Here is a 14,148-nt window from a genome sequence, read left to right as displayed (position 1 = left end):
TGACATCAACGTGTTCTCGTCCCACCAACCCCTCGGACAGGAGGATTTGTGTAAATATGCTGCACTAGACACAGAAGTGCACACTGTTTGCATTTCAGCGCACAAGTGCAAATGGCATTTTGAAACTCAACATCTAGGAGATGTGTCCCAATACTGAGGTTAATCTGTAACTGAGGACACTAGTCATCTTTCTGTCTTTAGAAAACAGACAGCAGGTCTCAGTGCACCACATTCCCTCTAGAGAACCTGATCACTTATTGAGGTAAGCAAAGATGATCTTTCTCCTCCTCATGTACATGTGAAGATGGTAAAAGGGGGGATACCATTTCATTAAAATGGTTTTCTCTAATAAAATATATAATAAAAATTTGGAAGTAGGATATATGCAACTGTTTAATAAAAATATTAAATAATGCTTAAACCTATGAGCTTTCAATGCAGATATAAAAACAAAATACCTGTTTTTTGCTTTAGGTTGTATTTAACCTGTAGTTTATATGTATTTGTATCATAATTAAGACAAAAATTATGCCTGATTATCTAATCTAATTATTATCTAATTTTTCAAATACAGAGATTTAGATGACTTGAGAAGCATAATCACTTTATACCTTGTTGTCTAGGGTCTTCATAATTCATGATCACCTGATCAAGAATAACCTTTGTAAAACTTGTCTTTTAAACACACCTTACTTACTTACCCCTTTCATTGTTTACTTTGTTATTTGGACTAATTTTGTGATCTGTGTTACAAGTCATTCCTCCCACTTGAGTGTGTGTGGGGGGGTATCATTGACCTCTAACACAGCTCAGTAGCACATAGACCTCAGCAGCTATTTGGTAGACAGAACTGGGCCCCCCATTTTCCAAAAGCAAATTGTTAAGGTCTGAGGGGGTGTTTTGTGTTTTGTGTGATACACATTCTATAGTTTCACAAGGACCTTGCATCTTGCATCTAAAAGGGAGACAAAAGGTGCACGAGTTGACAGCTAACAAACCACAACATTTTTGCATTCACAAAATGTTAGCATAACAGTACACATTTGAAAAATAGCTTTACCCATCCTGCACGTGGATATATTAACTGTATTGTTTAACGTCCTTTAGGTTTTCTCTGAAGTTTCTCCCAGACCTACACAAGATGATGAAAGTGGTGGTCTTGCCTTTTCTAATATTCTCCTACCTGGCAACAGGAGGAACCAACCGTGTGTATGTGCATCCATTCTACCTCTTCAGCTTTGACAACGTCAGCTGTGAAGTCATCCAAAGTAAGGACCCTAAGCCTCTGGAGACCATCCATCCTATAACTGGTCTTCAAGACAGCACCGAGCCGGACCCTCGCCCCAGTGCTGACCCAGAGACCCTGAAGAACCTGACCCAGCGCACTGCTGTGCTGGCACAACTGCAGAACACTCTGGGCCTGCGCATGTATCTGACGCTCAGCCACAGGAAGGATGGTGGCAACATTTTGCTCTCCCCGTTTAATGCCTTTGGAGCCCTGGTAACTCTGTACCTCGGGGCCTCGAAGAAAACCGCCATCCCCTACCAGCAGCTACTGGGTCTGAACTGGGAGTCGGAAGGGGCCGACTGCGTATACTTGATAGACGGGCACAAGGTGCTACGCACACTGCAGGCCATCAACTCACTGATCGACGGACCTCGGGATGAGCTCAGGACCCTCGTCTGGACCTTTGTGAACACTGACGCCGACCTCTCCAAAGACTTTGTGCGTGGGATGCAAGACTTCTCCGATGCTTCTTACGTTAGAGCGGTGGACTTTTCCCAGCCCAAGGAAGCAGAGGAACAAGTCAACTCCTTCATCCAGAAAACATCAGACAGCAAGGTGGAGAACCTCTTCACAGCTCTCAATCAGTCAATGAACCTGTTGTTTGCTAGTTCTGTACATTTCAAAGGTGAGTGAATAATGTCCTTAATAATCACAAGGCAATTTTTACCTGCTCGGTGTAGATCAAGGATATAATTTCAAGCATATGGATGGATGGATGGATGGATGGATGGATGGATGGATGGATGGATGGATGGATGGATGGATGGATGGATGGATGGATGGATGGATGGATGGATGGATGGATGGATGGATGGATGGATGGATGGATGGATGGATGGATGTCCTCTTCTGATGATTGAATGTTTCAAAGTGAAACAAATATTTTTCCCACACAAACACATATGATTCATATAATTCAAAGGCAACTGGAGAACAGCTTTCCAACCAGAGAAGACTACCATTCAAGACTTCAGGATTGATGAGACATCCAGTGTTAAGGTACCTCTCATGACCCACACTGGTGATTACATGCATGTCATTGACCCTGGCAGGAAGTGCTCTGTTGTCAAGCTCAGCCTTAGCAAACGAACCTATATGCTAGTGGTGCTGCCCTTTGAACAAGCCAGCCTGCAAGACATTGAAAATCAACTCCTGACAGAAGTCATAGTTGCATGGGAAAAACAGCTAAAAGAACGGTGAGTAGTTTACAGCAATTTCTTTGTTTTTGTAGCGGTACATACTAAAATAGTAGAAAAGCAAACTTTTTCTAAAAGCAAACTAAAATAGTAGAAAAGAGAGAGTAGAAAGATAGATAGATGTACACACACGCATGAGTACATCTCTCTCTCTCTGTATTTGTTATAGACAGTGAACGAGATAGTAACTGCAGTGTAACTGTAGAGATGTTGAGATATGCAAGCAAAGTACTTCTAAATTTGATCATTCAGAAGCACTTTTGCTTGCACAGCTGATGAAGGACCGCTGTCTGAAACATCCTGTTTCTCTGGAAACCTTACATACTATATACAATGTAGATGATCTAATAAAACTCTTTCCAAAGCTTTCCAATGAAACTGGAAAGATGTCCTTCATTAGCTGTGCAAGCAAAATGTTTCACTTAGCACACTTACACACTGTGCATGCACTCTGCACAGCTTTCTCACACATCCTGTTTATGTGTACACACACTCACACACCCACCTACAACTAAATGTTCTTTTTTTGGCAGTTATCTGGAACTGTCTCTGCCTAAATTCTCAATAACAGCTGTGACTGACCTAAGGTCAGTGTTATCCGATATGAATGTTGAGAAATACCTGTTGGGCTCTGACGCCAACTTTGAAAGACTAAGCAGCAAGGATAACTTTACAGTTGATAAGGTAAAACCTCACGTCTAATGAGAAATGACATAACAGGCTTCATGTCCATTCCAGGCCAGTTAAATTGGTTTTGAGCTGTAAATTGATTAAAATACAAATTCATTGACCAATATTTCGGAACAGATTTTTAATATAAACACACACTTTAGCCCAGTTTTAGCTACTTAAAGCATACCTTTGTATGTTTCACAGGTGCTCAACAAAGTGCTTTTTGAGATGTCTGAAGAAGGGACTGAAGTTCAGAGCACGTCTGAAGATAAAGTTCCCCTCAAAGTCACTGTCAACAGACCCTTCTTGTTTGCAGTTATAGAGGGTAACTCCAACGCCATTCTTATGTTGGGAAAGATCCTGAACCCAACTATATAACAGCAATACTCTTCATATAAAGTAGTTGGATTTTCAAACCCATTAAACTCACTATAGGATATTACAAAATACACATAGCAAGTCCTCTATATTAAGTACAAAAATCTGTCCTCACAACAGTGCATTAAGTTTGGTATGTGATGCTGAAATAAATTGAAGACAGCTGCTACAGCCAAATGTTCTGTAAAAATATTATATATGAATATATTTTAAACTTAGCTACCATATTCCCTCCCATACTATAAAATGGAGGAGAGAATCACACAGTCCAGCTTCCTAAGCCAAAACCCTAAATGCTCCCCCCGTCCCAGAACGCCCTACACCGCCAATTACAAAAAAGGAAAAAATGTCATTATGGTTTCAGTGGGAAAACTGTATGGATGTTTTACAAAATCCTTGTGCACTTGGTATCTGGTTTCACAGCACTTAAATGAATTGTAAGCACACTGGTGGGTTATGCAGCATAATGTACCTGGCCAGTACTTCTTTGTGTCCTAGACATGTGCGTGTTTAGTACTGATGAGCTTTCGTGCAATGATTTATTGTGTATTAAAAAATTGTTCAATGAAATCTTCCAATAATCTCTGCTATCTTTTGATCTTTATTCTAAATGACTTTTTTAGCATAACACTTTACCATAGACAACATGTTCAACACATGTTGAAATTCAGAAAGGTGTTAAAACTGCAATCATGGGCATGTAAAACTGTTGGTAGTGTGCGTATTGAAAAGAGCTCCAACGTGTGTTCAGTCACCTACCTGCTAAAGTCTGTATGAGAATTTGATGACTTATTAACTTATTAAGCAGCAACATTTGCCCTTATATCCAAACATTTTATTTTTGAAGTTACATTTAAAAGTTACAGTAGTACCATTCTTGTCATGGTGTTTAAAATGCCAAAATCCATGGACAGGCAGGCCTCAAAAACCTGGTTAAAGAAGAGTTACTTAGGTCGTGACACAAGTTTCATAACATCATGTTCCACATCATCAGTTCACATCAATCAACAGTGCTTGATGTAACTGTGCACAACAGGTCACCAGTAGTGACGCATCATGATTCATCAAACTCGCTGCCTGTTCACTTCAAATGAAGTGTTTAATATCTTGAATCCTAACATATTTAGAATTCCCATTGCATCAGGTTACTATTACGACACCTACTCAGGGTGTGTCTATCCTTTCTCTTATTATCAGATAGGATTTAACAATAAATAATATTTGTGCATGTGGGCCCATTCTCGTAGTGTGCTTCTTCACCACACAGGAAGAGGTGGTGTCGGTGACCATCATTGCATGAAGTTCAACAAGGCTTCAAAATTTGCCAAAAAAAGGGAGGGGGGGTTCCGCCCTTCTGTTTATTCCCAGCAGTCTCTTGCATAAACCATGTGGACCGGGCCCTCGTGGAACCCTAGGAGCCAGCCTGCTCCACCGTGGCAAGATCCCGGGCCTCCCGCACCAGGTCCAGCAGGGAGGAGAACATGGTGATGTCCCTCGGCTGGAGACCCATCATCTGTATCTGTGGCAACATAAGCAAAGACTTTAACCCTCATGCACTTAAACACACACACACTCATTGACAGGAAAGAGTGTAAGCTCTGCAAACACCTGATGTGAATTTGGTCTAGCGATAAGAGTCTCCGAGTCACTATTGCCCTACGTTTTCTTTTGCTCTGCTCAAAGGAAAAACTAATTTCAGAGATTCACAGAAGCCTATTCTTCCAACCAGCCACACTCCGAACACTCCACCCCGCCTCAGTGCAGGACCAGACGGACCACACGCTTCCCAGGGATGGAAGGCTAGGGTAGATAGTTGAATGACGAGGTAGATTATACTCCCGCCTGGACACAGGCCATGGGGCATCTGGGCCAAACCCCCACCACTCAGTGAAACTGCAACCACTTTACACATGGCATTAAAATCCTGACCACTTTATTCTGTACACACTGTCTGCTCCTCTGCCATATTACAGCGGTTAAGGTATTTTACCAGCCACTGAATAAATAATGGTTTATAGACGCGCTTGTTTTGCATGTATAATTTACGCAAAAATACAATCTACCCAAGCAAATTTACCATCTAGTCTACTGTGCCCTGTGTCTAGTGAATGTTTAATTTACTGTATAGACTGTACAGTTTCCTAAGTGTGGCACCATGTCCTGTACAGGAAATATTGAATCCCCCACTCAAGACATCTGTGGTAAGAAAGAATAAAGTTGACTTTGCATGCATGTGTTTCACAGAAGGATCTGTTCTCTTATTGTGAGGTGAGGGCGGAGGACTCTTGCAGCTGTGCAGCATTCTCCATGGAAACACCATGGAAACATGCAAGCCTTTCACATGAACACCAGCATTCTGTCAAAACTCCCACAAGTCCTAGTGAAAAACGAACTGGATGGTGCTCTACGTAACTGGCTCTTCTGACCTGCACCCTCACATTTTTCTCATCTCATCAGAATCATCTGGCGTCTGCGTGGAGCTGAAAATACCTGCTCGCCCAGGTACTCCACGTCCAGCGCCAGCTGCAGTCGGATCTTGGTGTCGTCGGAGGGTCCGGCGGAGGTCCCAGCGGTGCTCGTGGGCGCAGTTTTCCTCGCCTGCTTCAGCCTCTTCAGACTCTCCTCCATCTTCCTCACAGAGCTCAGCACGTCAGATATGGTCTCAAAGTATCTACGAGTCATGAAGATAGGGAGCAGCCGTGAGCACACACACACACACACACACACACACACACACACACACACACACACACACACACACACACACACACACACACACACACACACACACACACACACACACACACACACACACACACACACACACACACACAGCCCCATGGGACAGGAATTACATGCGAGTGTGGGCTTGTGTGTGGGCATGCAGACTACCTGTGGGTGCAGTCCGAGAGAGTAACGCGAAGCCACTCCAGCACGATGGAGTCCTTCACCACGCCGGTGGAATCTGTGAGAAGCTGATGCAGCGGCCGCAAGGCATTATCCATGTAGGCCGAGGCTCTGGTGGGCATCTCCTGTCAAATCAACGATATCAGATTTGGGGCTTTTCTGCAAAGGCATTTGTGTTTTTGGAGATGCACAACAAATAAGGACACGGCCCTTTAGAAGATATTTCACTTTGTTGAGAATGATTTTGACTCTCAATATTATTTTACGATGAAAATATATACAGTAAATAAGGTGCTATGAAATCAAATTCACCGAGCCTTTAAGGACATTCTGGCATGCTCTTAGATTTCATTTCCATCACTTACTGACTCAGTATGGTCGTCAGAGTCAGAGTGCGTTTAGTGCTGTGACTTACCTTATTGGTCCTCCGGTAGAGCCGCGGGACTTCTGAAGCATTTTTTAGGAAGCGGAAGCTCCTCTCTGTGAGATGCTGAGTCATTCTGCTGTTTAGCGTTGGGATGGATCTGGCCAAATCAGCTTTAGAGTCACTCAAAGCCTCTGGCATTCAAAATAAGAGACACCACATGAGCTCCTGTTTGTTATTCTAATATGACATGATCGATCCATAAATGCTACTCACCTGTAACAAGACTAAAGTTTTTGAAGCCAATTCCCTCCAATCTCTCCCTGATCATGTCAGAAATTTCTGGAATCTGGAAGAGTAAACACAAACAGACGGAAAAGTTTGAACCACTAGACATTATAGGATATGGACTCCAGAGGAACATCCTAGACATTATTTCCCCCCATGCTACCTGCTCCTGCAGTTGGTCCACATCGGCAGCGATGAAGACCAGCTGCTTGGTGGACAGGGCCGTGGGGCCGCCACTCTCGCTGTCTGCATCCTGAGAGGTGCGGCTCGATGTGGAGGAGGCGGAGCTTGGCAGTGGACGCACCGGGTCTTTGGTGGTTTCTGAAGATGGGGTTTTCGTTAGGACCTATAGAAAAACAGATCACTCCTTTATCACTCTAGCTCTATGGCAAGAGCTATTGTCAGAAAAAAAGAACCGCAGTTAGAACTGCTATTCTCTCCGCTACTTTGTGAAGTTGATATTTCTCGAGGCCGTCTGAGATAGAAAACAAGCATTTTACAATTCCCAACATCCCACAACTCCTGGTGCAAAGCCCTGAGCAGAGGCTGTGTGATGCTACGGGGTCCTGGTGAGCTTTCGAGCTTGGGTCAACCCGCCTGCTACCAGTACAGTACCTCCATGAGGAAGGTGGCATATCGGGAGAGCAGCTGCAGCGTTAGCTTCCAGAACCGGTGAGCCAGCGGAGGCAGGTAGACGTGCTCCGCCCAACACCTGCACACACAGCTCCACAAGACCTCCGTCACCTGCAACCGGTAGTGGCTCCCATCTACACACCCGCACAAACACCCAAACACAGACACAAAAACACACACGCACACACAGAGATGTTTAAATAAGGACATGAGTGTCTGATATGTTGCAAATAAATGTGTGCACATCCAGTCAGACCGGTGAACAGCATTGCGACACGATGTCTGTCTTGTTGGTGGAAAGCCTGCTCCAGAGACTCCCACACAACTGACCTGGAGCAGCATCTAATCCATCTGCCACGGCATTCTCTAGAGATCCAGCAATCTCCTTATACCTGAAAATCACAACAGTCCAAGAGGTTAAGGCACGCAGACAGGAATGTGTTTCAGATTAAAATGTTGGACTGAATTTACTTCATTTAATAAGCTGCAAGACAGCTTATTTTCACCTTTGAAACCTCCAAGATATGCTCTCTCCTGCCAATAGTGAAAAACTTGTCCATGCATTTATCACATCAAGGCTAGATTATTGTAATTATCTGCTCTTCCAAAGATCTCTATTTCTTGCTGCTGCAAGGGTCCTGACCCACAGGAGAAAGGTGATTATATTAAACCTGCACTCCACTCACTGCACTGGTTATCTGTCAGTTTTAGATTAGATTTTAAGGTTCTGGTGATGGTTTTTAAATGTCTTCATGGCCTTGCTCAGCTTAGCTCAGTGAAATGATGGCTAGATATGTTCCAGTCAGGTCTCTCAGGTCTTCAAACAGTAATCTACTGGTGATTCCTAAAAGACGATTAAAGATTGGCGCTTTTAGCCACTATGGCCCAAAGCTCTGGAACTCTCTTTCTGAGGAGTTCAGAGGCATTTCATCCCTGTACAGCTTCATGAAGAGTCTCAAAACCTTCCTGTTTAGATCTGCTTTTAGTTAAGAAACTCCAATTCTGTTATAATAATTTAAGTTTTCCATCTTATTTACTTTATTACATTATTTTGTCTATTATTTTATAATTTGTCACCATTATATTATTTTATTGTTGTTTCCTTTTCATCTTTAATTTCCTATATTTTTGTCTTATCTTTGCTACCTTTTAATGTTTTTTTTTATTTATTCTGTAAAGCACTTTGAATTGCATGTATGTATGAATGAAAGGTGCTATACAAATAAAGATTATTATTACTATTTATTAAATCATGTGATGAATTTAAGGCATAATTTTTTCAATGATAAACAGGAAGTAAAGAGGAGAAGCTGTGTAGGTTGAGGGGACACAGATGTCGGTGCACAGTGACTGATGGCCTTTGCCCTCTGAAGCTCAGTGATCATTATTCAAGCAGCAAGATGACAAGAATCTGACCACTCTGGCACAACCCAGCTTAAGAGCCCTCATCATGTCAGTCTCAGTACTGTACTCCACCCCTAGGGCGCTACACCGCCCCCCCAGGGCTCTACACCATTACAGGGGGTACGGAAAAGGTGAAAATTCACAACCCAGTGATTACTACAGATTTACTGTATGGACACGCACCTAGTATCCATGCAAAATTGAGAAATTCCCAGAACACTCAGTAATCGTTGCACAATGAGCCTACATCTGAATCACTTCTGACAAATCAAATGAAGCTAGCAGAGAGTTCAGTAGTATGGGCTGTATGATGAATGGAAGCTTCACATACAGAGTCCAGAGCACACACAGACCAACCCGCAGGATCGAGCCGCACATGCTCCACACGTACCACACAAAAGACAATGACCACTGTTTATGGGTGATCAATGAATTGGATTGTGACTCAAAGGCAAATACACTTTCATTGTATTCAAACACAAGACAGTTTAGCATGAACTGTATACATTTTCTTTATGTGTGATTTGCCTTTGGTAAAATGTTGGAGAAAACAAAGCACACACCCTCAAATTCTCAGTAAAACCCATCACCCTGAACAGGCTGCCTACAACGGCCATCGGTTAACTGTCAAAAAACACTTCAGAACAGCTCAGTTATTGACACCAGCTTTAAAAGTGATTTTCAGTGTCGTTGTGAATCTTTTCTATTGTCCTACTATTATCATTAGAAACAGCAGTAAAATGTCAGCTTTAATTCATGTATTCACTTTTGCTTTACTTCATCTAAAAGAAGCAGGATTATATGCTTAAGAAAGGATAAAGTTTGTACACAACCCAAGGTGACTGGATCTGGTTCTAGAACAGAACCGGATCATCAACAAACCACAAAAAGCTTTCTAAATATAAGAATATGCGAATATAAGGTAAGCCACTGTCTGAGGCCAGAGTGAGCCCTCTCATTCCCGATGTGTAAGAGGAGACGCTGCAGGGGGCGTGTCCCACACCCTGCCACTCACCGCAGCTGGAAGTACACAGGGAGGTTCCATCGGTTGTGGAAGCTCTGGTAAGACGCGTGAGCTCGGAGTCTCTTCACACTAGCCTGGGAGCCACACTGCCTTTCGAATTTCCGCACAAAGTCCATGCTAATGCAGTAACGCTACACAAGACAAAAATTCATAATAAATAAAAGGTTACAGACACTGACAAATGTAGCAGAATGCAATCTGTACAATTTTGTACATCCCATCAATTGTAACAAATGTACAGTATAATTTGCATCTTTAAGAAGTTTCTTTTCTTTTTAGGAAGGTCGATTGTGATGTTTGTACACATGGATAGATTCACTGTATTGATTGTTTTGGAGTAATGCTTTACACAGATTTAAATTTTATTTTATTGATCACAATGCCTCACATATCAGGAAATGGTGGTCAATGCTGGATAATTTTGCAGTGAAGTCTTCACCATTTTCAACATGGACAGAGCTAGCGGTTTGTGTTCACAACTAGAGTTCCATTTTCAGTGATAGAAGAAACAAAAATCTCCCATTCCGTAAACAAGGCTCATATACTTGAACTCTGAAATGACTTGCAGTTTGTATTTGTACTTCTAAGCGGTATATGTACAGGTTTATTACTGAGATCCGCTTCCCTGAGCCATCACGTTCAGGTCAGACTGAGTAGACGAGTCTCCCGCAACACAGACAACACAAAGCCCAATGTGTAAAAGTAGCTTTGCCTTTATGATAGACTGCTAATATGTAGGGTTAATTACCAGTGTGTGTGTGAGTCTGTATTTATCATGAGGTTGTTTGTATATGTGTGTGTGTGTGTGTGTGTGTGTGTCTGTGTTTTACCTCATAGAAGGTGTCAGGGTTGCCTGGGTTGAAGAGGGACGGAATCCTCCCCTCCACACCTTTAATGATCTCTGGCCAGACAGAGTTAACCAGGAAGTCATATCCTGGTACAATATCTGCTTTGTCACTGGGCGCAAAGATGACAAATATAAACCTTGGACAATGTTACATCTAGTGTCAACATCATTTTCAAAATTTCCAATGTTAGCAGGAAAGTCTTGGATTGTGCTGGTTTGTTGGAGTTCCCCTGACCCGAGGTTCTTAAAAAGGCCTCAGCTTTTAAAAAGTATGCACTGTTTAACGGCTACTTCATAGCCACCACCAATCCATCAACTATCACTTAATCATCCCAACGGTGGCATGCTCCTCTCTGGTAATGTAGAGAAGATATGCTCTTCTCTGGTAATGCAGGTCAACAGGATTCTGAAAGTTCACTTAATACAGCTCAATGAAAAATGCACCTGGAAATGGCCCCTCCTGTGACCTCTCGTAACAGTCGACAATGGTGAGGCACAAACTCCAGCAGCTTTGTGTACATCATCTGGAGACCGTTAGTGCTGGAATTCACAAACTGCTCATTTATGACCTATTCAAAGACAAAGCAAATTCAAAACTGTGGAGGGTCCAAAAAAATCTGTTGCATTCTTCCATTTAAAAATTATCTTTTTAAAAAGCCTTTAATATGATAAGATGTCCTCTTATATGAATGATATAATACAGAAGAAATAACACACACCTCATCCATATATGGCTTGACTAAGACTTGTCCCACAAGTGCTTCTGAGTCTCTTGTCTTGTCGATGGTGGCATAGGTGCGGAGGCAGTGTCGGACCATGTCCACGTTGGACGTCTGCAGACCCTGGATCAGCAGGCCCTCCAGAGACTGCTGGAGCATGGCAGTGATGCCGGCGATCCTCTACAACACAAACACAGAACGATCTGTCTCTCTGCACCATCACTTTGTCTTTAGTACCTTCTCTTAACATTGCTTTTTATTGACCCAGTTATTGATCCTTGACCGATTTGTTGCATTTTACTTTGCCATAGCGGTCATGCATAGTTTTTATTTGCACAAGTAGTCATTACTCATTTCAGAAAGCATTTTATGACAATTTTCTCTCTCCATTTCAGAATGATATTTCTATAGCCATGGCTAGTACTCCCATTTAACTGAAAGCGTTTAGACTGACAGGCGTGTGAGGCAGAAGGAGCTTGGCTTACTGGCCGCACTTTATCCAGCAGTGGCATTCCTTTGCTCTGGACAGCATGGAACTGCAGCTGGTTGAACTCAGTGGCGATCCGCTCAAGAATCTGACCCGCTAACAGAGGACTTCAAATAAAAGCAGACAAAAATTCAGGAAAAACCACCTCCCCAAACACAAAACAAGCACAATAAGAAAAAAAAGTTATTTTTTTTGTTGATATCTGCCTTCATACAGCTGCTCATGCCATCTTTAAGGAAGGACTTGGCAGTGTAATGTCCTAAGTGTAGATGTTTAGATTATTATTATTTACTGCAGCTAAACATCCAACATTTATAGTTACCTGCTTGTCTCAAGAGAAGTTGTATCTTTGGTATTTTGGGAGTGAAGGATTTTTTCAATCTTTTCCACTGACCGAACTACTTGGATGAGTCTTAAGACACACATCTAATTTGAAGTAAATAAAATATAACATGATATAGCATTAAGCCAGAGATAGTTAGAATGAAAATTTCAATTGTAAAAATATTCAGGTAAAAGAATTCAACAGGTAAAACACCTTCTTCTTTTGAATGTCATCTTGTTTGGACAACTGGGTGTCGATGGCTTGGATAACTTCATTTACCGACAACCTCAGACTCTGCTCAAGAAAAGAACATTATGAGTGAAACAGCAACAAAAATATAACATGACAGAACGACTGAGGTAAAGTATAACCCGACTAAAACACGACAATAAAACAGTTTACCAGCACTTCTTCACGTAATTGGCCTAGAGGAACTGAAAGCTGGTTGAGAGCTTTATCCATCCCGACCTTAAACACAAATGAAACGATGTAAGCAAACACACAACACGGACGGAATCACTATGTGGAGTTCATTTAACGTACTTGAAACACGAGTTCCTTCAGGAAACAAACCCAACTTACAAGATTAGTGGACAGGTTGACAAAGTCGGCGTAGTCCTTGTTGATGAGCTCGACCATGGCTGTTTTAAGCAGCCGGTAATACTTCTCCAGGTCTTCACGCATCTCCTCCAGCTGGACACGCTTCCGACATTCAGCCACGAATTTATCCACGTCGAAATCATCCTGAAAACAAAGAAATGCGCCCAAAACACCGAGCGTTGCAGCCCGCTAGCTGGTTCACCAACACGGGAAGGGAAGATACAGCTACGTGCTAGTTTTACAGCTGCTTCTATTTTACTTTCTCATGTTCTGCATTGTAAAATAAGAAAATAAACAATAAGTTAAACTGCTAGGTAGCTTAGTTAAGGTGTGAACAGTATGTTAATAATCCCCTCACAGTTACTCCCCCTAACTGTTGATTTTAATGTTTCTGGCTAGCTAGACTGATAGATTAACTAGTTAAAGCTAGCTAGCTAAAGTACATTTTAAGAAAATGTTTGGCTAATTATATTATTATGAAACCTCGATTTCGTTCGTATACAACGTTCTGGCTAGTAACAGGAGACTCGTATATAAGACAGTGTGAAGTTATTCAGCACGTTTAACTCGCTAACTGAGCTCGCTATACGAGTCACTACTTATCTTTACAAGTCAATATTAGCCAAGAGAACATACCTTCATAAACTCGTCTTTGTTAAAACACAAAGACTCGGGTCCCTTTGGCAGGTTCATCATCCTTAAATCGACTATAAAATTGCGTGAATGTGTCTTATTGATGAGAAACCGCGAGTTTTAGATACATTTTTTAACAAATGACAGATGATGTGCCACTTCATTTACTTCCGCAAACATGGCACGCGCCAACGATTGAGAACGTTGTCACGTGAGAGAAGTAAACCGGTGACGTCCGCGTGAGTGCGCCCCCTCCCGACATCCACCGAGATAGCAAGAGCTGCAGAAATGGGTGTACGTCTAACATTCATACGAAATCTCTTGCAGTTTACAAAAAATCGTGTTCTGCCGATTAATAAAGAAATGTATGTTCTAGATAATTG

The 14,148-nt window shown here is 42.2% G+C and overlaps 2 protein-coding genes across 2 annotated transcripts; one reads left to right on the top strand and one right to left on the bottom strand.

Annotated features, from left to right (window-relative positions):
* agt (angiotensinogen) lies at positions 1–4,612 on the top strand. Its single transcript, XM_076975310.1, has 5 exons — positions 1–262; positions 1,108–1,913; positions 2,211–2,484; positions 3,018–3,168; positions 3,361–4,612. The coding sequence occupies exons 2-5, from the start codon at positions 1,142–1,144 to the stop codon at positions 3,532–3,534; spliced, it is 1,371 nt and encodes a 456-aa protein (XP_076831425.1). The 5' UTR covers positions 1–262; positions 1,108–1,141; the 3' UTR covers positions 3,535–4,612.
* On the bottom strand, positions 4,355–13,982 carry cog2 (component of oligomeric golgi complex 2). The gene is made up of 18 exons (XM_076975304.1): positions 13,769–13,982; positions 13,115–13,276; positions 12,935–13,000; positions 12,746–12,826; positions 12,530–12,633; positions 12,206–12,314; positions 11,721–11,900; positions 11,446–11,570; positions 10,985–11,111; positions 10,146–10,285; positions 8,057–8,118; positions 7,709–7,860; positions 7,257–7,439; positions 7,082–7,154; positions 6,857–6,999; positions 6,427–6,566; positions 6,025–6,205; positions 4,355–5,053 (listed from the first exon to the last, which is right to left on the bottom strand). Exons 1-18 carry the CDS (start codon positions 13,826–13,828, stop codon positions 4,946–4,948), a joined length of 2,196 nt encoding a protein of 731 aa, XP_076831419.1. The 5' UTR covers positions 13,829–13,982; the 3' UTR covers positions 4,355–4,945.
* Between the last annotated feature and the right edge of the window lie 166 nt (positions 13,983–14,148).

Source organism: Brachyhypopomus gauderio, chromosome 15 (assembly GCF_052324685.1).
Source record: "Brachyhypopomus gauderio isolate BG-103 chromosome 15, BGAUD_0.2, whole genome shotgun sequence".
Lineage (NCBI taxonomy): Eukaryota > Metazoa > Chordata > Actinopteri > Gymnotiformes > Hypopomidae > Brachyhypopomus > Brachyhypopomus gauderio.
Note: the sequence above shows the minus strand (reverse complement) of the source record. Positions and strands in the feature narration are given on the sequence as shown.

Coding starts and splice junctions, on each gene's coding strand:
- agt (XM_076975310.1), top strand. CDS start 1,142: ATGATGAAAGTGGTGGTCTTGCCTTTTCTAATATTCTCCTACCTGGCA. Junction 2,485..3,017: donor GAAAAACAGCTAAAAGAACG/GTGAGTAGTTTA, acceptor TTTTTTTGGCAG/TTATCTGGAACTGTCTCTGC. Junction 3,169..3,360: donor ATAACTTTACAGTTGATAAG/GTAAAACCTCAC, acceptor TATGTTTCACAG/GTGCTCAACAAAGTGCTTTT.
- cog2 (XM_076975304.1), bottom strand. CDS start 13,828: ATGATGAACCTGCCAAAGGGACCCGAGTCTTTGTGTTTTAACAAAGAC. Junction 13,277..13,768: donor ACAAAGACGAGTTTATGAAG/GTATGTTCTCTT, acceptor CTTTGTTTTCAG/GATGATTTCGACGTGGATAA. Junction 7,861..8,056: donor TGGATTAGATGCTGCTCCAG/GTCAGTTGTGTG, acceptor GCGGGTGTGTAG/ATGGGAGCCACTACCGGTTG.